Source organism: Chrysochloris asiatica, unplaced genomic scaffold (genome assembly GCF_000296735.1).
Source record: "Chrysochloris asiatica unplaced genomic scaffold, ChrAsi1.0 scaffold00023, whole genome shotgun sequence".
NCBI classification, from domain to species: Eukaryota; Metazoa; Chordata; class Mammalia; order Afrosoricida; family Chrysochloridae; genus Chrysochloris; species Chrysochloris asiatica.
In genome coordinates, this window is record NW_006408541.1 from 23,944,764 (window position 1) to 23,967,901 (window position 23,138).

A 23,138-nucleotide genomic window follows, 5' to 3' on the forward strand; every position below is an offset into this window, starting at 1 on the left:
GTGTTCTGGAATACTCATACTTCGCAATGTTGTCCATAGCTTGTCATGATCCACACAATCGAAAGCCTTTGCATAGTCAATAAAGCATAGGTAAGCATCCTTCTGATATTCTCTGCTTTCAGCCAAGATCCATCGGACATCTGCAGTGATATCTCTCGTTCCATGGCCTCTTCTGAGTCCAGCTTGAATCTCTGGAAGTTCTCTGTTAATGTATGATTGTAGCCGTTTCTGTATTACCTTGAGCAAAACTTTACTCCCTTGAGATATCAAAGAGATTGCCCGATGATTTCCACATTCCATTGGTTCACCTCTCTTTGGAATGGGCACAAATATGGATATCTTCCAATCAGTCGGCCAGATAGTTGTCTTCCAAATTTCTTGGCAAAGATGAGTGAGTGCCTCCTGTGCCGTCTCACTTTCTTGAAAGATTTCAATTTTTATTCCATCAATTCCAGGTGCCTTGTTCTTTGCCAATTCTTTCAATGCATTTTGGACTTCCTCCCTGAGTATCATTGGCTGTTGTTCATACGGTACCTCTTCAAATGGTTGAACATTAGAAGAAGTTGGTAGAATTCTTCAATTTAATCATCAGTGACTTTAGTGGTTGGTGCATACATTTGAATAATAGTTGGTATTAACTGGTCTTCCGTGTAGGTGAATGGATATTATCCTATCACAGACAGCATTGTACCTTATGACTACTTTTGATATGTTCTGTTTGATCATGAAAGTGACGCCATTCCTCTTCAGTTTGTCATTTCCGGCATAATAAACCCTGTGGTTGTCAGATTCAAAATGGCCAATACCAGTCCATTTCAGCTCACGAATGCCTTGGATATATATCGATGTTTATATGTTCAATTTCATTTTTGATAATTTCCCATTTTCCTAGATTCATACTTCATACCTTCCATATTCCAGTCATTAATGGATTTTTATAGCTGGTTTTCTTCATTTTGACGAGGCAGGTCTATCATCTTCTGGCACTATATCTGACAATATTCTGGTGCTCTTCATCATGTTTCAATATTCAGTAATCTGTTGCTGACAGTGTTCCACTGCTATTCATAAGATTTTCAGTGAGAAAATATTTGGAAGTAGCCTGTCTCTCCTTCTTCCTGTCTTAGTCTGGGAGCTCAACTGAAACCTGTCCACCATGGTTGACCCTGCTGGTATTTAAAATACTGGTGGCATAGCTTCCAGAATCACAGCAACACACAAGTCACCACAGTATGATAGACTGACAGACAAGTTCTGGTCAGTTGACTCATAGCGACCCTATATAGGGTTTCCAAGGAGCAGCTGATGAATTTGAACCGCTGGTTCATAAAGACCTTATTGTCTCCAATGCTTATCCTACGGCGCCACACCAGGACTCCTTCATGTATATAATTATCTTTTATGCTGTTTAAAAAAAGTATTTGAAATAAGTCATTGGTGTTGTGAAATTCTATCATGTGATTTCAAATATCATATCTATCACCAAGGTCATGTTTTCCAATTACTGATCTGTTTCCAACCTTTACATTCCAATCACCAGTAATTATCAATACATATTTTGTGTGTTTGATCAGTTTCAGACAGGTGAGTTTGAACTGCCAACCTTTAAATTTCAAAAGCTATTGCTTTTAATGAGTGTATTAAAGTTTTAAATTGAAGTTCTTAGTCATTGTATTTTTTTCTGAACAATTTAATATTTCTTTCTAAGAAAGAATAATAATTCTACATTTTGGATAGATATAAAAAAAATTGGAGATAATGTCTTCATTTCAGTCTTCAAATTTCTAAATATACCTGTTTGCCATTCCAATATTTGAAGAAACTTTTCATTGGTCATTAAATGCTGTGTCTCTGAATGAGAATGAAAAACTGTTTTGTTTGTGTTTTTTTTCAGTTCCCCAGGAACTTCAATAAAGAATCTGCCTCTGCTATCTTGAAAGCTGTTAAAAAGCAGCAGTTGTCTGATATCTGTGTTGTGATCCCTTACAGATAGAAAAATCTTTCTTTACCATGTATGCTTTACCTGCTGCCATCAAGTCAGTTGCAATTCACCTGCTTGTTTTTTTTCCAACCAGATGTGCTGTGACAGTTAATGACATGGTGTGGCTGCCTGGTCTTTAGCATATTTTCAGGCCAGTGTTATTTAAAAGTTTTAGATAAATAGAACACAGTTTTACTAACTGTCTAGCTGACGAAGGTACAGTAACATATAGATCCGGTGTTCTGAATCTAATGAAGAGAATCAGTTTTGACTTTGGAGTATTTCATGCTTCTGGGCATAGCCCATAATGCCCCTTGACCTCTGTCTGCTCTGGACCACAATCTTTCCATTAGTTATTAAATCTTTTTTAACTGACCATAGTCCAGTTTATATAGATGCAGATCATTAATTCTTTTAGAGATATCGTAGATTGATCATTTTAAATCAAAGAATGGTTTTGTTGTAAACAGTGCAGTTTATGAGGTGTCATTGTTGCAGGTTCTATTACTTGGCTTCTCCACATTTCATTCTTGTGCTTCTAGATGCTTATCTCTAATTAAATTGTCAGTTTAACTTAAAGTATTGCTGCTTTGTGTCCCATCACCTCCAGTCTGTTCCTTTTAGGGTCAATTTCAGAGTGGTGTTTTAGTAGCCTTTTGGTAGAAGCTACAACAAAGCCTTATTAAGCATTTTGCCTTCCCTCATGAACATTATGAAAGAAAAACATTAGTCTTACATTTTTAAATCCTCAACAAGTTTCTTTTCCAAGCTCCCAACAAGGTGCTTTAAAGATGAAAAGTGTTTCTGGTAGATGATAGAGTTTTTACATGGTTATAGTATAGTTTTCCATTGCAAGTATGTATCTTTTGAGATACTTACTTTTTTAACATAGAATAATGTGCTATATTTCTTGGGTTTGCTTTCTCCCTCTACGGTGTCCCAACTTTGCCAAGTAATATAACCTTGGGCAAGTTGCTTGTCTCTTTGAATTGATAGTCTCATCTGTACAGTTAGCGGGTTGTTAGTGGTGTGGCCCTGTAGGATAAGCACTGGACTGCTGACTCCAGTGTTGGTGGTTCAAATTTGCCAGTTACTCCACAGAAACCCTCTACAGGGTTGATATGTGTCAAAACCGACTTAGTGGCACTTAACAACAACCCTATATACAACAACAACCCTATGTACAACAGAGTGAAATACTGCCCTGCTGGTATGTTTGGGCACATTGTTGTAGGCACCATGTCATTCATCTCATTGAGGGTCTTTCTATTTCTCTACTGTTACTTTACTAAATTACGAAGCAGGGACCAGTCACTCCTGATAATGTATCTAAATTATGTGAGAAGTCTCACCATGCTCACTTCTAAGAAGCATTTGGCTTTACTTCTTCCAAGACAAATCTGTTTATTTTTTGGTAGTATAGTCCTAGTGCGGCATTGAAGGATAAACACTGGACTGCAAGGTCGGTTTAAAACAGTAGGTTGGCGGTTCAAACCCACCAGCTGCTCCTTGGAAACTCTATTCAGGGTTGCTGAGTCAGAACTGGCTCCACGGTATTTAACTACACTGATATAGTTAGTATTCTTTGCTCCCACTGTAATTCAGAGACAACAGTTCTTCTTCAGTCTTCCTTATGTGCACATGAGGCAGTTGAAGATACCATGGCTTAGTTGGGCTCACCTTAGTCTTCAAAGTGACTGCTTTGCTTTTTAACATTTTAAAGAGATCTTTTGCAGCAGATAGGCCCAGTGCAACACACTTTATTTTTCTGACTGCTGCTTCCAGGGGTATTGATTGTAGATACAAGTAAAATGAAATTCTTACAACTGCAGTATTTTCTCTGTTTGTTGTGTTGTGGGCTTATTGGCCCAGTTGTGAGAATTTTTGTTTTCTCCCTCTTGAGTTGTAATACACATTGAAGGCTGTAGTCTTTGATCTTCTTTAGGAAGTGCATCTTCTTCATTTTAAACAAGCAAGATTGTGTCATCTGCTTATCGCAGGTTGTTAATGAGCCTTCCTCCAATCCTGATGGCACATTCTTCTTCATTTAATCCAGCTTTTTGGATTATTTGCTCACCATACAGCTTGAATAAGTATGGTGAAAGAATATACACCTTTCCTGATTTTCAACCATGCAGTATCCCATTGTTCTATTAAAATGACTGCCTCTTGGTTTCAGCTGCTTAGGATAGCCCCATCCTTCCTGAGAGAGACCGTGACATGATAATATGAGTCAAAGAGAGGGCCAACCCCACTCTGACTTACTCTGACTGGATGGATTTGGCCAATTGTTGTCTTTGAAAGCCTCTTTAGTAAGCAAACCTGCATTTCGTGTTTTTAGTAATGTGTCCACTCATGCTTGTTAAGCAAAAACTTGTCTTATGAGGGCCAGGCGTCCCTGGCTCAGGATTTCAGTAATACTCAGAGATGGCTGAACTTTAACTAGATACCTGTCACCCCACTGGATTTCTTCTTGCCTTGTATTTTATTTTAAGTGCTTTTTTTTAGTTTACTTGGCTTTTCCTTTTCCTGAATCATTTTTAGTACTGAATCAGTAACAAGGTTGTCAAACTGAAAATTTTTCTTTTTTAAGTGGTGAATTCTGCCAGAATGACCAATTCTCTCTGTGGTTTAGGAATTGGTGAGGCTGGACTTTATTATTGAGATCCAAAAGGTCTTTAATTTTTTTTTTCTTTCCTCCTGGAATTCTTAGTATTATGTTTGGGAGTATCAGACTAGGGAAGAGAACTGGAACAAACAGAAGGGAAAATATTTCTCTGAATTTTGCCTTCCCTATCACTCACTCCCAGGATGGGCCAGGAAGTCTGTGCAGATAGGGTAACAGGTACACTGGAGGGAAACCATACCATCTGGGCAAGTGTCTGTGCCCTTTAGCACATGCCAAGCCTCTTGCTAGGAGAGCAAGCTACTCACAAATGGTGCTCTTTGTAGCCATCATCCAAAGATGACTGCCATCCTTTTCTTAGAAAGCATTAACATCTGATTATTGTCACCTTAGCTGGGTTAGGAAATAGCTATTAGACCTGCAAGTATGCTATGTGACTTCTTTCAAACAAGTGTTCCCTTAAAAGAAATCACTTTGGGACTCAGAGCAGCTTTGAAACCTCTGTCAGTGTGCCGGAAACATTCTTTCTGATATCTTCTGTCACAACAAAATCCTTTTATATGGGTAGTTTGGTTTTTGCAGGTGGCCAGAGATTATTTGGTGCTGAGTCTGGTGGCTACATGATCAGCATTAAGAACACCATTTTAGGTTAGAAATAAAGATGAAACTTTCAATGCTAAACTTGACTTTCTAAACCCAGCTGAATGCAGCTGCTACTTGGTAATATTGCTGGTGAGTTGGTAATATTGCTGGTAACAACTCATCGCGACTCAATATAGGGTTTTCAAAAAACAACTGTTGAGTTTGAACCACTGACCTTCCTATTGGCAGTCTGATGTTTATCCTCTTGTGCGACACCAGGACTTCGTATGGGTGAGAGTAAATATCTGGGGAAATAGAGCGAAAAGCAACAGACCTCCAGTGGTACTGCCACCAGTGATAGCACCTTTATTTATAACACATTTGAATAAAAAATTATTTATTATTTTTTTGTTGTTGAGTGCTGTTGAGTCAGTTCTGACTCATAGTGACCACCATGTATAGGGTTTCCAAGGAACAGATAGTGAGTTTGAACCACCAACCTTGTGGTCCAGTGCTTTATCCCACAGTGCCATACCAGGATGTCATTGTTAAGTGCCATCAAGTTGGTTCCAACTCATACCAACCCTGTAAAGCGTTTTCAAGGAGTGGTTGGTGGGTTTGAACTTCTGACAGTACAGTTAGCAGTCCAGTGCTTACCCTACAGCGCCACACTAGAATAGTATGATATGTGTCATTCTGGGTTAGGACAGGAAACCTAGAATTTTGTGTCTTGATTGTGGCATGTGACTATTGTAGTTGCCTACTCTAGACATGGAGTTTAAAAGGGGTGTTTTTTATAGTAATTTAAAAATTGATAGTATGCTAACAACAAAATGGAGTCCTGGTGTAGTGCTTTAGGATAAGCACTGGACTTCAAACCACAATGTCAGCAGTTCAAACCCACTAGTTGCTCCTTGGAAACTCTATACAAGGCCGCTATGAGTCCAACAATTAACAACAGCAATGGCAGCAAATTAGGACCACTCTACAAAGGCAGAGGACATGTGTGTCCTGTTTGCCAGTATACTGGGTCTGACACAGTAGGGATAACACGTAATTGGAACTGAGCATTTGTTGAGTGAATCCATGCATTCACACATAGTAATATTCTTTGCATGAAGCATGCAGTGGAAGGGTAATACACTTTTTTGTTTCTCTTTTTTTACAGTTGTCAAATTTCAGAGTTCTGAATCACTCCCCAATGTCTGATGCCTCCGTCAATTTTGACTACAAATCCCCATCCCCGTTTGACTGCAGCACTGATCAGGAAGAGAAAATTGAAGATGTTACTAGTCACTGTCTTCCGCCGAAGGACCTATTTGCTGTGGGAGAGGAAGCTGACACCCTTTTTCCTAGGAAAACAACAGCTTATAATGGGATGGAGGACAGTGGAGGAGGAGGCACTGGAGTGAAGAAGAAACGGAAGAAAAAGAACCCAGGAGAACAAGAGAGTGCAGCAAAGGGAAGCAAGGAGAGGGAACCAAAGCCAAAGAGGAAGCGAGAACCTAAAGAGCCAAAGGAACCCAGGAAAGCTAAGGAGCCGAAGAAGGCCAAGGAACCCAAGGAGCCGAAGCAGAAGGATGGAACAAAGAAGGCACGGAAGCCCCGAGAGGCCTCAGGTACTAAGGAGGCCAAAGAGAGGAGGAGTGGAGCTGACTCTGCTACCAGGATGAAGTCCAGGAAGGCCAGGTGTGCACCTTTCTCCTTCCTTTGAGCATTTGGCTCTGCAGCCAACTGATGGTTTGCCTTAGGCATTACCCAGAACCACTGGGTATAATTTTATTTTTTTCATCTATACTTAGTGAGCCTAAGTTTCATACCTCACTTGTATAAGATGGGGATGGGACATCTATTGAGTTCTAATTTAAGGAGTTGTCCTTGGAGATTCCTGATTCTAATTGAATTCCCTGAGTTGTCTTGGAGTATTTTTAGGAGATTCCAAGAACTTCCCTTACCTTATTTCAGTCATCTTTCTTGCCTGTATACTTATTATTCTTCAGTTAGTGAATTGGTACCCTGTCTGATGTATGGGTGTGCCTCTTCAGTCCCTTGTTTAACTGCTCCTGTGCCCATATTTGCTTTTGGCCAAAAGGCAACCATTTTTCTCACCTCCTAATGTGAGACCTGGTTACTCTTATTTCTGACTATGTCATTTCTTACCATTCCTTCTGAATCAAAAAGAATTAAAATGTTAATATGAACAGGCTGTAAGGGAGGGCACATCACAGGTCTGATATGGGCAGGGTGGAACAGCAACACTGTTACTGGGAGAGGAGCAGCTATTATAAGGGTGCACATTCATGATACTGGCAGTGTCGCAGGTCACCTGGGAGAGCTGTAGGTGTGGGAGTTTCAGACTAAAGAGAACTGAGTTACTACTTCTCTAAGCTGAGTGAAAGGACTCTTTCTTACTTATTTTTCTTGAGTTTAGCATTTAGCTCAATGCTTGACACATCACCAGGTACTTAGAAAATGTTGGCTATATGAGAACAGAGAAAACCATAGATGCTTGTAGAGAGATCAGAGGGCCTAGATGCAGATTCATTGTGGTGTGGAAGATATTGAGGGACCTGACTATAGATTCTATCCGGGTAGCAAATACATGCCTCTGTTTTAGGCTGGGTTTTGTAGAGCAGCAAAGCCAGTGAAATGTACATATGTATTTTGTTAAGTACCGTGGAGTCGGTTCCGACTCATAGTGACTCTGCACAGGGTTTCCGAGGCTGCAAATCTTTACACGAGCAGAAAGCCTCATCTTTCTCCCATGGAACAGCTGGTAGTTTTTAACTGCCGACCTTGAGGTTAGCAGCCTGATTTGTAACCACTACGCTACCAGAGCTCCTTACATATGTATGTATGTATATGGGAATGTATGTGTATATATGGGAATCGTTACAATTATAGAGCCACGGGCACCCAGCATTAGAGAGAAAACCTTTCCCGCATGTCCGTTATATTCAGAGCAGGTCACGTCCCCAAGGAAACATTTCATTTGATTAGCTGCTCAGAGTTAACTATACCTGTATCAGGCTTCATCACCGTGGGAATAAGCATTTCTCAACTGCTAAACCACTGGAAATCATGGCCTAATCAAGTTGACATAGAACCCTAACTATTACAGTCCACCTGTGTCAACTTGACATCTATAAACTGTATGCATAATACCTAAATAAATAAAGTTGTAAAGTCATGCTTTTACCTAACAAGATATAATGTGTACATCCAAAAACATACTGGCCCCACTTACATCTTATATGTCACAAATGAACAAAGCAAAAATATTTGGTACACACATACAAAAGAAAAATATATATTCGTTTAAATGTCCAAAGTACACATTCTGCAAGCCAGTCTCCTGCCCATGGGCACACAGCCTAACTCAGTCCATGGGCCTAGAGTCCGCAGCTGCTCTGTCTTTCCATGGCACCACCTCTGCTGTCCCCAGTTTTCCAAGGCAGGGATCCCACTCTCTACTCATGTTCTTCCTTTCATTTCAGGAACAGATGGGACCGTCTGTTCCTAAAATGAAAGATAATTGCTACGCCCTTTTTATTTACACATTTTGTGCAATTACAGTTTGAAAATCACAATCCTACAAAGAATTACTCAAAGTTGAAATCAGAGAATCCTATTGGTATCATCCTCTACCTACCCCTTTTAACCAGACCCATCTGGAAAAGAGCAAAACCCCCTCATTCTAAAACTAAGCATACTCGTGAAAGCCTGTAATCCAGCCACTTCATATCTTCATAGACCCCCAGCTTTCATAGCCAATGTCAAAATTGCCTGTCCCTATCAGCCCAGTATACAGAAGACAAGCATGTTCCTTATCTGGAGAATCTTCTATTCCGGTTGGAATTTTGAGCAGCTTTATTCATAAGTAGAAGTACAATTCATCAAATTGTAGCGATTGACACCTCCTCATAGGATCAAACATTTTTATCTTCACCTGGTCGGGTTCTGGTCACAGCTCAGTCATGGCCATCTAAGCTAGGTCACATGGATACCAGCTGCAAGTTTGAGAGTTCACACATACCTCCTTGTACTTTAGGCTAGCTGGTCCCTTCACTCTCAGCCCTAGCCCCCAGGGGCTAGGTCATGCCCTTGGGCTCAGGAGTTCGCACAATTCCCTAAACTTCAGACCGTTCTCTTTCTCATCTCCAGGTCAATAGATGCCAATAGAACATGCCCAAACTCAGTCCATGTCTTCATTGCTGCATTTCCCCCACTTCCATTGACAAGTAGACCCAGGTGGTCATCAGTGAGCATATGACTCTCCAGTTCCTATAACTTTCAGTTCTAGAAGGGGACTTTTTCTGATGGGTGTGAGAAACGTTGTTCATACCAACAAATACTCACGTAATCCAGTCTGTACTCATTAGCAAGAGAGAGATTTTCTTTATTTGATTTTGCAAAATTGGGCACCCAACCCAGTAGACACAGGCAGATGCACTGCATGGCTGGCCCACAAACAATTTTATTTCCCTGTCCCTAAAAAGCCCCTCCTCTAGTTCTTCCTCCACTGGGTATTAGGAGGTCAGGTTGTCCTTCCAAGGTCCCCTACCATTCTTATTGGGAGCATTCTCATTAATAGTTAGCTTCCCCCTTTCCACATGAATGTCCCTTGTTTCCTTGATGGTTGTATTCTTATTTTTAAAGTTCATCGCCTGTCAAACTAGTTCTTCACCTCCTTTTGTTATCCTAGCTTGCTACCCCCAAGACCATGCCCATTAGAGTTATTTCTCACAATGGGCAAAGACTTTTCTGGCCTTGATGCCTTCAAGGCAAACAGCTTTCTTGAAACAAGCATTTTTTGAAACAGTCTGCTTTTTTTCCCTCTGCTTTCTTTCAATCATGAATCTTCTCTTCTCCCAGCAGTTGTAGCATGGTCTTGAGTGTCTTTTCAAATACAATTGTCCCAACTCTGAAAATTTTGGGTGGGTCTCAAGATTCCCCCTAAAGCCTCATAGCTACAAAGGCTTAAAACAAGAAGCCAAACTCCACTTTTAGCAAATCTAATCAAGTATAGAATGAAGGCAGGCTTACCAACTCTCTATAATCATATTCCCAATATTAATTTCTACCACATTTATTTTACAGTAGTTGTTGTTAATTGCTGTTGAGTTGGTTCTGACTCATAGTGACCTTGTATAGGATTTCCGAGGAGCAGCTGGTGAGCTTGAACCACCGACCTTGATATTGGAATCGATCTTGCAGTCCAGTGCATTAACCCCGCAGCACCACATCAGGACAATAGTAGACAGGAGAAACTAATATCCATAAGGCAGTCAAATACATAAACCTTTTAAAACACAATTCAGTCTCCCCATTCATATGCATATGGCTTGGGCCTCTGGCAGGGTGTATTCCAGTAGACCCAGGCCTTATCAGCAATCTAGTTTAACCAGCCTGACACCAACTCCAGGAAACTCCAGAAGCTGCTTTCCCCTCAGCTGAAGATTTGTTTTGTTCCATACCCCTTTGTTCTTTCTCTTAAAAAAACAACATGCTTTCATGAATTTTGAGCCATTGCAATAAATTCTGCTCCTAACACCAACTGCTTCTAAACCAAATGGGGACCATGTTTGACTTCCTGATTCCATGGTGGAGAAGGAGAACCAAACTCAAAATCAGCCCAAGGCTAATTTCTGTGAAGTGGAGCCCAGACATGACTCTACTCAGTGCCTTTAAAATTAGTGTTTTGAGTACCAGTTGAGAAAACTCGTGTGATTTTGTTACTCACTCCATACCACATGGTATAGACTGGATTTTCTAGAGAAACAAAACCAGTGAAACGTGTGTGTGTATATATACACACACACACACACACACACACATACATATATGGAGCTCTGGTAGCATAGTGGTTACGATGGGCTGCTAACCTCAAGGTCGGCAATTCAAAACTACCAGTAGTTCCAAGGGAGAAAAATCAGGCATTCTGCTCCTGTAAAGATTTACAGCCTCGGAAGGTTTACAGTGTAGGGAAACTATGAGTCAGAACTGACTCCATGGTACTTAACAACAACAGCATAGAGAGAGAGAGAGAGTTGTTGTTAGGTGCCATTGAGTTGGTACCGACTCATAGTGACCCTATGCACAACAAAACACTGCCCGATCCTGGGCCAACCTCGTAATTGTTGCCGTGCTTGAGCCCATTGCTGCTGCCACTTTGCCAGTCCATCTTGCTGGGCATCTTCCTCTTTTTCTCTGACCCTTGGGAGTGGGGGTGGGTGGGGAGGTTGATTATCAGGGACATGGCTTACAATTGTAACATCTCAGGTCCCCAGCCAAAGAGAGAGGCTTTCCTGAGTGTCCCTTATATTGAGAGCAGGCCACATCTCCAGGGCAACATCCTTTCAATTGATTGGTTGCTCATAGCCAATCATCATAAAGTGAACTATGCCTGTATTAGGTTTCATCACATTTCAGCTGCTAAACCATTGGAAATTCTGGCCTTGTCAAGTTGTCACAGAACCTTAACTAACACAGCTCCTTACTCAGAGAATTTAATATATGTCATCTATATGCAGATGACACAACAGCACTTAACAACAACAACAATTTATATTCAAAAGATGTAGCATGGTGTCTTCATACAATAAGCAATGAACTGTGAACTTTAGGGCTTACAGTTTGAGCCTGTCAGCCGACAGGAGAAAGATGAGGCTTTCTGCTCCTGTGAAGATTTAAAACTTTGAAAATCCTATTCAGGGTAACTATGAGTTCGAACCAATTTAGTGGCACTTAACACACACACATATTCAAAAGGAATGTTTTTCATTAGTCTCTTTATAAAACTGTGTGCGTAGTATTATAGTTAAACTTTGAGGAAATACAGAACAAAAACTGTAGGATCCTAACCTTAAGGAATTTTTTGTTGTTAGGTGCTGCTGAGCCTGTTCTGACTCATAGCAACCTTATGCACAACAGAATGAAACACTGCCCAGTTCTGTGCCATCCTCACAATTATTGTGAGCCCATTGCTGTTGTCATTGTGCCAGTCCATCTCATTAGGGGTCTTCCTCTTTTTCACTGACCTTCCACTTTATCAAACATGATATCCTTCAACAAGGACTGTTGCCTCCTGATACCATATCCAAACGTTTAAGAGAGAAAGTCTTGCCATCCTAGCTAAGAAGCATTCTGGCTGTACTTCTTCCAAGACAGATTTATTTATTCTTCTGGCAATCCATGGTGCATTCAGTATTCGTCTCCAGTACCATAACTCAGATGCATCAATCCTTCTACGTTCTACCTAATTCATTGTCAACTTTTACATGCTTATGAGGCAATTGAATGCCATGGCTTGAGTTGGTGCACCTGAGTCATCAAACTGCTATCTTTGCCCTTGAAACTTTGAAGAGTTGTTGAGGAATTGAAGTTACAAATAGTAATAATAATAGTAATAATCTTATCTTTCTATTTATCTCTTTATCTACATATCTCATACCAAGATAACCCATGAAAACTTGGAAATTGGTGTTAATGCTAACAGAACATAAGATGATGAGGCCACTTGTCTAACTTAAGGACAGGTGTGGTAAATTTTAAAGAGAGAAAGCATATTTAGATGGTGTGTGTTGTGACGTGGAATTTATTATAGTTGTTATTTTTCAGAAGGACAGATTGTTGAGACCTGATGGATAATTTCCTAGTCCAACTTAAAATTTTGCCATCTATCTGTCAAGGGATTTTAATTTTTGTCTGTTAAAGAGACTTGGTTGGGACCCTAGGAATGTAATTCACAAGAACCGCCCTAGAACACCTTAAAGGAGGTCAGGTTATTGCTGTTGTTTAGTGCTAGTGAGTCTGTTCTGACTCATAGCAACCCTGTTTAAGGTTTCTAAGGAGTGGCTGGTGAGCTTGAACTGCTGATCTTGCTGTTCAAACTAACCAGGAGAGGTAGGTAAAATCAGGTTTGATTTTATGGATGTTGTTTCAGTGAACCTAGTGAGCAGATCCTCTTCTCTGTTGTGTGTCTGGGGTGACAGAGTGTCAGTACTTCTTGTCTCTAGATTACTTTGGAGAAAATGAAGTTGTTCTTTTGGGTTATATAGCGTGTGTGAAGGCAAATTGGATATGAGACTTTTACTAAGAACACTTAGTAATAAGGATGTTGTTGTTGTTAAGTGCCGTCGAGTCGGTTCCGACCCATAGCGACCCTGAGTAGGATTTCCGAGGAATGACTGGTGAGCTTGAACCACCGACCTTGCAGGTCAAACGGCTTTGCAGTCTGGCGCATTAACCCACAGTGCCACACCAGGACTCCAGTAATAAGGAATAAGGATAGTGTGTTAGAATTAGGATAGAGAGTGTCTGGTTTGGGGATAGAAGGCAATAGAAAGCAGAGCTGCGTTGGTATCTTAGCCTGTGGTATCTGATGTTTACCGTTTTACTGACCTCTTGTAAAGGAGTTTGAGTTTATTTTGTATGGGACATGAAACAAGATGATGAGCATGTGGCCATTGCTGTAAATTCCATTTTGATGTAATGAGGAGACTTTTCACAAAAGAAGGTTGTGTGCCAAATGTCTATGTAGCAGTAATTAAGGAAGCATGAGGTTGTACTCATTAGACTGTATAAAATATAAGTAACTTGGAGAAGTGCTTGATACTGTTGACAAGAGCTGCTTTTTTAGAAGAAAGCAGGACTTAGTGTGGCGCTGCAGGATAACGTCCTGGACTTGCAAGGTCAGTTTGAACCTCAGGGATCGCAGTTCAAACCCACCAGTCGCTACTCAGAAACTCTAAACAGGGTCGCTATGAGTCAGAACTGAATCTCCGGCGCTTAAAATGCTTAACAAGGACTGCTTGAAGCTTAGAAACCCAGGAGAGACACCCTTTGAGAAGATGTTAACAGTATGGGCAGGTCATCTTGTTTGAAATGTGGTCCAGTTACATGAGGCTTTCTCTCTTGACTTTGGGCATATATATTACTGATCTGTGACTTAATATATTTTGCAGTTCTAGTTACAAAAGGGAATTACTTAATTAAAAATTTGTATTTGTAATTAAATCTCAGTTTTTCATGTTCTTCTGATCTATTCTTTTGAAGAGTGACTTAGATATGTGTTTCAATTTGAGCTGTTACTGATTTGTTATTGTTAAGTGCTGTTGACTTGGTTTTGACTCATAACAACCCTGTATACGGTTTCCAGGGAGCAGCTGATGGGTTTGAACTGCCAACTTTGGGGTTAGCAGCTCAGTGCTTATCCCACAGTGCCACACCAGGGCTCGTCCATTTATATAGCATTTGCTTTTCTACATCCCTGTCTGAAATCTTTCATTTCTACTCCCATCTCCTGTTTTTATATGCTTAAATGTCCTGTAGCTGTTTAATATTTGTGGGTTATCTCTCCCTCTTCCAGGATTCAGCATAATGCCTAATGCTAAGTGTTGTTTGTTAAGTGTATCTTTGCAGAACAGAAAGTCCTACAGAGTGACTGGTGGGCTTGAACCACCAATCTTGTGGTTTGCAGTCCCTTGTTTATCCCACATGGCCTCCATGCTCCCTAATACAAAGTAGGCGTTAGGTAACTGTGTAAGATTGACTTAGATATATGTTTTGATTTGAGCTGTTACTGAGTGCTGTTGTTAAGTGCCATAGATTTGATTCTGACTCATGGTAACCCTATATAGGGTTCCCAAGACATGGCTGCTGGTGGGTTTAAACCACCTACCTTGCGTTTAGCATCCAAGTGTTTATCCTACAATGCCACATCAGGATCTTGACCCTAAATAATATTTGACAGTTACAAATGATTCACTGAATGTTTGGATTATTATAGGAGCTTCAGACTGACTTGCAAGTTTCTCCATCTCTTTTCTTTCTCCTTCAGCTCCTCCTACCAGCTGCCACCAGGCAAGTCTTTCTGAAGTACTTCGTACACCTTATTTATGTTAGTAGTTGGGGGCCAGGGGTTATTGTAGTTAAGTGCCTTTGGGAGTCAGTTCTTGATTCAAAGAAACCCTCTGTAGGATTTCTGAGGAGTGGCTGGTGGGTTTGAAGCAGCAACCTTGTGGTGAGCAATCCAGTGATTTTTCCAAGCTTGTTTCCCTTTTTCATTACAAGTCACTTGGGAAATAGTCGACAGAGGGGTGGAAATCTGATTCTCAGCTTTATTATTGACAACTGAAGAGCTTACATTAGCTTGTGCCCAGAGTTGGGCTTCTTATTACTCCCTTAACTGAGTTCATCCCCCAGAACTGTAGGTACCTCCTCCTAGAGGCAGAGGAGAAGATACTGACCCCGTATGCTCTGTTCCTTTTCCCAGTCTCTCCAGTCATTAAATCAAAAAAGCAAGATGAGCCTGAAGAAGAGCAGGAAATACATCTCCAGTATTGTTCCCACATAGGGAGTAAAACATGATTTTCCTCATGAAAACATGGGGACAGAAAATTGGAATTTTCCCCCAGGGTTTTTAAAATCCTAAATTATGTACCACTAAAGGGTACATACATAAGGAGCTCTGGTAATGTAGTGGTTATGAATTGGGCTGCGAACCTCAAGGTCAGCAGTTCAAAACTACCAGCTGTTCCACAGGAGAAAGATGAGGCTTTCTGCTCCTGTAAAGATTTACAGCCTTGGAAACCTTGTACAGGGTCGCTATGAGTCAGAACCGACTCCACAGCACACAACCACCACCACCACCACCACCAAAGGGTACATAGTGGACCTTTACCAAATCTGTAATGAGACAGTTACTAAATAATACAACTTGGTAAATATATTGTTAGTGCCTTGCTTTGTTTTTTGAGAATGGAATAGTGAGAAGGAAGTTGTAAGAGAACCCAGTCATTGAGGAGGTTCTAAGAGTTAGAGGGACAGCCTTGCACATGTTAAAGAACCATTAAAAATCTGTGCAAATGAAAGGGAAGGTTGGATAACTGTTAGAGCTGAAGGGATTTCCAGGGTTAAAAGTATTTGTTTTGGTCTAAGGAGTCCCTTGGGAAAAACAGGTATTGAACCAGACATTGAGGAATTAACAAGTGAAAAAAGACTTACAGCAAAAGATATTTAATCAGATATTCTCTGGGGAACTTCCAATTTAAGATGGTAAACTGAGCACTGTTTTATTTCCTCTTCTTTAATTTCTATTGAATTGATAGGAAGTAGAGAGAATGAGATTTTGAACAATGAGACTAGGAAGGCCAGTGGCATTTTTGTTGTGAAGTGCCACTCAGCGACTGTATAGTGTTTTTAAGGAGCAGCTGGTAGGCCTGAACGACCTTGTGGTTAAACTGACCTTGTAGTCCAGTGTGTATCCTACAGTGCCACACCTGGTGGACAAATGCTTGTAGCAAAGTTCCAGCTCAAAGCATATGCAAGAGCTGTGTTTGTGGCAGGAGCCAGCAGTCTTGGAGAAGGGATGGTGCAGACCAATAGTGGAGGGACTAATTAACGAGACTGCAGAGGCTGCATGGTTGTCAGCTTCAGGCTGAATTCAAACAGTAATGAGAAAGATGTTGAGCAGTTTGCCAGAGATTGACATCCTCAAGAAGCATGCCTAGGCCCGGCCCGTTAGCTGATCAGCTTTTCTCTGCCAGTATACTCTAAATGGGGGAAGCCATCCCAGGCTTCCCATTCAGGGTGTGTAAGAAATGTATGTTGTAGATTCCCCTATATACTGCCTCAGTTCCTCTTGGCAGCTGGCAGGTCTGTATAAACCCCTGACTAGGACTTTACCCTGATGGGTCTCTGGGGAGAGAAGTGGAACGGACCGCCTTGTATGAGATCCTCAATGACTTACCATGAGTGTTTACTTTCAAATCCAGTCTGTACTCATTTTAGGAAGAGCTTTATTATTATTCAGTTTCGCAAAATCAGGTGCCAAAACCAGAAGACAAGATGGGCAGATGTGGCTGTTATACAAGCATTCTTATTTCCTAGCTCAAAAGTCCTTCCCCTGGTTCATCAAGGGGTGAACTATCTTCTTGGACTCACTTATTTCCTTTTGATGGTTGCATTCTTATTTTAAAGCTTGTACTTCTCAAATGGGTTTTGCTTCCCCCTCTCCTAGTTTATCCTGTTTATACACACACCAGGTGAATGGGTTCCTATCTCTATACCAGCCAACAATCTCAATTAGCAACTTCCTGGACCCTTTTATTCCTGAAGATGGACCAGCATGAGAATTATTTTTCACAAATCCTCCCCTTTTCTTAGTACACTTGTTGGTCTCATCTTCATTTATGCTTGTCAAATTTATCTAGCATCTGTTGGCTTTCTTCCTAATAAAGTATATCATCTATGGATGTCTCTGAGAATAATAAGTTGGTTTGTTGGTGTGCCATGGGTGTCTGTTTACTCACAGCAGTCTTGATTAGCCTCTGGACTAGTCCTCGGATGCAGGGTATGATACAACATCTAATAGCTGTCAAACTTCAAGCTACTGTTATGAGAGAAAGTAACTCTGGTTATGAGTTGGGCTAACTTAATGTCAGCTAGTTTGAAACTTCCAGTGGTTCCATTGGAGAAAGATGAGGCTTTCTGCTTCCATAAAGATTTATAGCCTCAGAAACCCTATACAGGGTCGCTATGAGTCAGAACCTACTCCACGGCACATAACTACCACCACCACCACCATTATTAGAGAGGTGAGATTGAGGCGGCCATATTTTCCCACTTCCCAAACCACCCTTCTGACCAGTTAATGAGAAGGCCACTGATCCCAGCTTTCTCTGCCAGTTCATTAGCTAGGGTATTTAATCCTTGCAGGGCCTTTTTGATGGTTCCATCAGGAGCTGTGCTGTTAGGGATAAAAATACAACACTTACTTCCTAATATTGCACATACACCTCCCCTCTCTTCCAGTATCATGTCCAGTGCCATTGTGTTTTCCCAAGCCATCTGGCTAGTGTCAAAATCTAGTTGGCTAGCTACTCCTTGTAGGGCATCCTGGTATAGCTTATAAACCTTTGTTGGTTATAGTAAATAGAGTTAATCCTGTCTACATTTTTATTTATGGTATCCCACCAGAAAAGTGTGCTCTCAAACCCTGCAGCTGTCTGATTTCTAGCTTTAAACTCATTAGGATCCCCTCTAGGGACTCCAATGGCATCTATATAAATATGTGCATGAAAGGTTGCAGGGAGAAATCTCTAGGCTTGGGATTTCTCATTGTGCTTGGGGTTCTCATGAGATACTAAGGTGAAGGTTATTGCCGGCTGGATCAAGGCGCATGTCCCAGCCCTGTTGGACGGCAGCAACTCATGGAGGTTCCCCTTTCCACAATACCACCAGACATTTACCCGGGGTACTCTCAGGGTTGAATAATTGCCACTGCTAGGCTCACCAGTGACATTTTGGACATGGGTGCAAGTTGTCAGTTCTCCTAAGGGCATTGTGAACTCTACTTCTGGCTGTAAAAGACAAGAAGAGTGGTTCATCATCCCTATAGAGAATGAGGGAATTGTTTTTGGGTTTGAGTTTTGCAGTGCAGGAAGAAGCCATGACAAGTTCTTACAAGTTTCATTTCACCAAGCATCCTTGTCTTGGTACAGAGCCAATCTGCAGTGCATTCCCGATGGATCTGAGTTCCAACCGAGGGGAAAGGGAAAGCCCTGCGCTTGTGGTTTATCAGCTACCCAAGCATGGCAATCACATTTGTTGAGAGCTTGCACTGAATATTTAACCCATTCTGCCCAAGTGTTCACACTTCCATATTTTGTTTCTATCTCTAATGTTTGTCTTAGGTCTTTTACCTCAATCATTTCTACTGTTTTAGGGTCATTCTTACAGTGCCTTGGAGGAGTAATAGGAGAATGGCCTAGGGTTGGCCCTAAAGTTGGGGAAGTGACAAGTTGGAGTGCAAATTGCCCCATAGGGTCCTGTCCAGAGATGTCAGCACCCATTCCATAGACTTGAGTTGCCACTCTTGGCTCCCTATCCCTGATAGTTGGGACATTAATTGAGATAAGTATGGGGTTGCATTGTAAGTTTTGACAGTAAGTTATAGGGGACCCCTTAGAAAATTGGATCTGCTTCTCTTAGGGTTTTCCATCTTAGAGACATAGTCTCATGGGGACGGCCCACCCCTTGTATTGAGTAGTCCAGTGCATATCATCTCAACAGGAGCACGGGCTATGGAAACTGTACTCTGATTCTGGCTCGGGCAGAGATACTTATCTGCATGGGAAAGTTGCCTCTGGTTCTCCAGGCTCCCAAAAGATAAATTTGGCATCTAATCCAATGGCCCAAGGGAACAATGGAACAGTGCAATGGCCACAATGGCAACTAATCTGACCTGCCGGCTACAGGTGAAAGCCCTCCACAGCAGCGACACATCCCAGCCATACCACCTTCCAACACCCCTTCCCTCATCCAGCAGACTCTTCTCAGGTTCACCCCGAGAAGCTCTCTGGACTAAGAACATCCCCCCTCCCACCAGCAGCCCCCTCTCTCCTGGGGAAAATCCCTCTCCATTGGTCCCTTCACTCATGTGTAGTGAGTCTATCCCTTCTCCACAGGCTGGATGGCATCTCTGGTCAACAACACTTGGCTAAGGGACCTCTCAGTTAGGCTGGAATTTGTCTTCTGCAATCCTTGGTGTCATCCTAGTTTTGAGGAGGGCTATAGGGAGGCACTTTGTTGCTGTTGTTGTATGGTGCCATCGGGTCAGTACTGACTCATAACAACCTTATGCACAGCAGAACAAAATACTGCCTGTTCCTGGGTCAACCTCACTACTGTTGCCACGCTTGAGTCCATTGATGCTGCTATTTGGCCACTCCAGCAACTGGTCCCTCTTGACAATATGTCCAAAGTATGAGAGACGAAGTTTGGCCATCCTGGCCTCCAAGGAGCACTCTGGCTGCACTTCTTCCAACACGGATCTGTTGGTTCTTTTGGCAGCCCATGGCAGTTTTCAATAATCTCCAACACCATAACTGAAAAGCATCAGTTCTTCTACGTTCTTCCTTACTTACTTCTAGCTTTCACATGAATATGAGGTTATTGAAAATACCAGGTCTCGGGTCAGGTGCAGCTTAGTTTTCAAGCTGACATCTTTGCTCTTCAACACTTTAAAAAGGTCTTGTGCAGCAGATTTGCCTAATGCAATATGTCATCTAATTTCTTGACAGCTGCTTCCAGGAGTTTTGATAGTTGATCCAAGAAGAATGAAGGCCTTGACAACTTCAATCTTTTCTCCATTGATAAGAATGTTGTTCATTGGTCCAGTGGTGAGGATTTTTGTTTTCTTTACATTGAGATGTTATCCATACTGAAGGCTATGCTCTTTGATCTTCATCAGTAAATGTTTTAAGTTCTCTTAACTTTTAGCAAGCAAGGTTGTATCATCTGCATATTGCATATTGTTAATGAGTCTTCTCCAATCCTGATGCCACATTTTTCTTCATCTAACCCAGCTTCTCAGATTATTTGCTCAATATACAGGTTGAATTAAGTATAATGAAAGAATACAACCTTGTCACACACCTTTGTTAATTTTAAACCATTCAGTGTTCTCATGTTCTGTTCGAACAACTGCCTCTTGGCCCATGTACAGTTTCCTCATGAGCACAATTAAGTGTTCCGGAATACTCGTACTTCATAATGTTGTCCATAACTTGTCATGATCCACACAATTAAAAGCCTTTGCGTAGTCAGTAAAGACAATAAAACATCTTTCTGATATTCGCTGCTTTCATCCAAGATCCATCAGACATCAGCAATGATGTCCTTCATTCCACGGCCTCTTCTGAATCTGGCTTGAACCTCTGGAAGTTCTTTGTCAATGTATACTTGCAGCCATTTCTTTATTACCTTTAATAAAACTTTACTCGCATGGGATATCAAAGAGATTGTCTGATGATTTCCGCATTCCGTTGGGTCACCTCTCTTTGGAATGGGCACAAATACGGACCTCTTCCAATCAGTTGGCCAGATAGTTGTCTTGCAAATTTCTTGGCATAGTTGAGTGAATGAGTGCCTCCTGTGCCGCCTCACTTTCTTGAAAGATTACAGTTTTTATCAATTCCTGGCGCCTTGTTCTTTGCAAATTCCTTCAATGCATCTTGGACTTCCTCCTTCAGTATCATGGCTCTTGATCATATGCAACCTCTTGAAACGGTTGAACATTAACCATTTCCTTTTGGTACAGTGACTCTGTATTCTTTCCATCTTCTCTTGATGCTTTTTGCATCATTCAATAATTTGCCCAGAGAAGCCTTCAGTAACGAAAGTCGAGGCTTGCATTTTTCTTCAGTTCCCCCAGCTTGAAAAATGCAGAGCGTGCTCTTCCTTTTTGGTTTTCTGACTGCAGATATTTGCACATTTTGTTGTTGTATTTGTCTTTATCTTCTTGAGCTGATCTTTGAAATTTTCTGTTCTGCTGTTGTACCTCTTCATTTCTTCCATTTGCTTTAGCATCTCTACACTGAAGAACAAGTTTCAGTGTCTCTTCTAATATCCATTTTGACCTTTTCTTTCTTTCTTGTCTTCTTAATGACTTTTTTATTATTATTATTATTGTGAATTATATGATAGTTTACATGGGAGAACATTAGTTTTACATTCATTCTATCGTAAATTGTTTCATTGCCATGGTTACAGTCCCCTCCATGCATCATCAACCAACCAAAGGGTATACCCTGCAAGCCTGCCCCTTACACTATCCCCCCACCCCCCCAGTCTTCAGCACACAGTCGCTCTCCCTCTCTGGATCTCAAGGCCCCGGCTGCTCCATCTCTCCACGTCATCATCTCTGCCTCCATCTCAGGCATCACTGCTTTTCTGGGTAGGGTCCCACTCTTCGCTCTTCTCTGTTGATGGTCCTAGGGACCTCCGCTCCTAGACTGGAAAGTTAATCACTCCCTTCCTTGCTATAAAACGTCTACCTTTACATTTCCAACCCTCACAATCAGTCCTGATAACAAGTATTCACTATTGTATCACAGGAGACCCATCTGCATTTCATTTCATCAGCTTCACCTAGACAGATTGGATACTACTCACTAGAGAGTCTGCCTTCCTCCAGGCTCCCTGGCTCTATGTTCCCTCTTGAAAGCTTGTAAGCCAGTCACTTCTTGCCTTTGTAGCCCACCCCCTCCCCACCCCCCCATTTTGGGTAGCCAATGTCCAAGTTGCCCATCCCTCTGTGTGTGGAGGGGGTGAGAATGATTCTTGCTGTAAGGATTTGTTCCCTCTTTTGAGCTACTGCATCCTTAGGTGTAGGTCAGGTTCATCAAATTGTATCAGATTACTCTTTTTTTTTTCCTCTTCTTTCTTCTTCTGGTTGAGCTCTGATCATCCAGTCATTGAAGCCAGGTCAAGGGGGAATTATCTGCAAGTGTGGGTGTTCTTGTGCATATGCCCTCTCTGTTTATCAGCTGAATGCTTCACTCTCCGCATTGTAGGGCTTAGCTCACCACTTCCTTGCTGTTTTTCCCTTACTTTCCCTTATCGGTGACGAGTTTGGTCACCAATCAGAGCGTGTATTCCCATTGAGTCTTAGTCTTCGAAGAGGGTTTGCTCTGAGGAGTCTTAATGACTTTTTGCTTTCTTCATGTAAGATGCTCTTGATGTCATCCCACAACTCTTCTGGCCTTCTGTCTTTAGTGTTTAATGTATCAAAAATGTTCTTCAGATGATTTCTAAATTCAGATGGGATACACTCAAGGTCTTATTTTGGCTCTCGTGGACTTATTTTCATTTTCTTCAGCTTCAGTTTGAATTTGCATATGAGTAATTGATGGTCTATTCCACAGTCTGCCCCTGGCCTTCTTTTGACTGATGATATAGAGCTTTTCTATTTTCTCTTTCTGCAGATGTAGTCAATTTGGTTTCTGTATAGTCCATCTGGTAAGGTCCATGTGTATATTTGCCTCGAATGCTGTCTAAAGAAGGTATTTGAAATGAACAAATCATTGGTTTTGCAGAATTCTTATGCATTCTCCAGCATGATTTCTATCACCAAGGCCATGTTTTCCAGCTACGATCCTTCTT

The 23,138-nt window shown here is 41.4% G+C and overlaps 1 protein-coding gene across 1 annotated transcript in view; it reads left to right on the forward strand.

Annotated features, from left to right (window-relative positions):
• CHD6 (chromodomain helicase DNA binding protein 6) overlaps positions 1-23,138 on the forward strand; it is a 343,529-nt gene that overhangs the window by 109,645 nt on the left and 210,746 nt on the right. Inside the window, exon 3 of the mRNA XM_006839290.1 lies at positions 6,358-6,878. Coding sequence (XP_006839353.1) covers positions 6,358-6,878 — 521 coding nt within the window. The remainder of the gene's footprint in view (positions 1-6,357; positions 6,879-23,138) is intronic.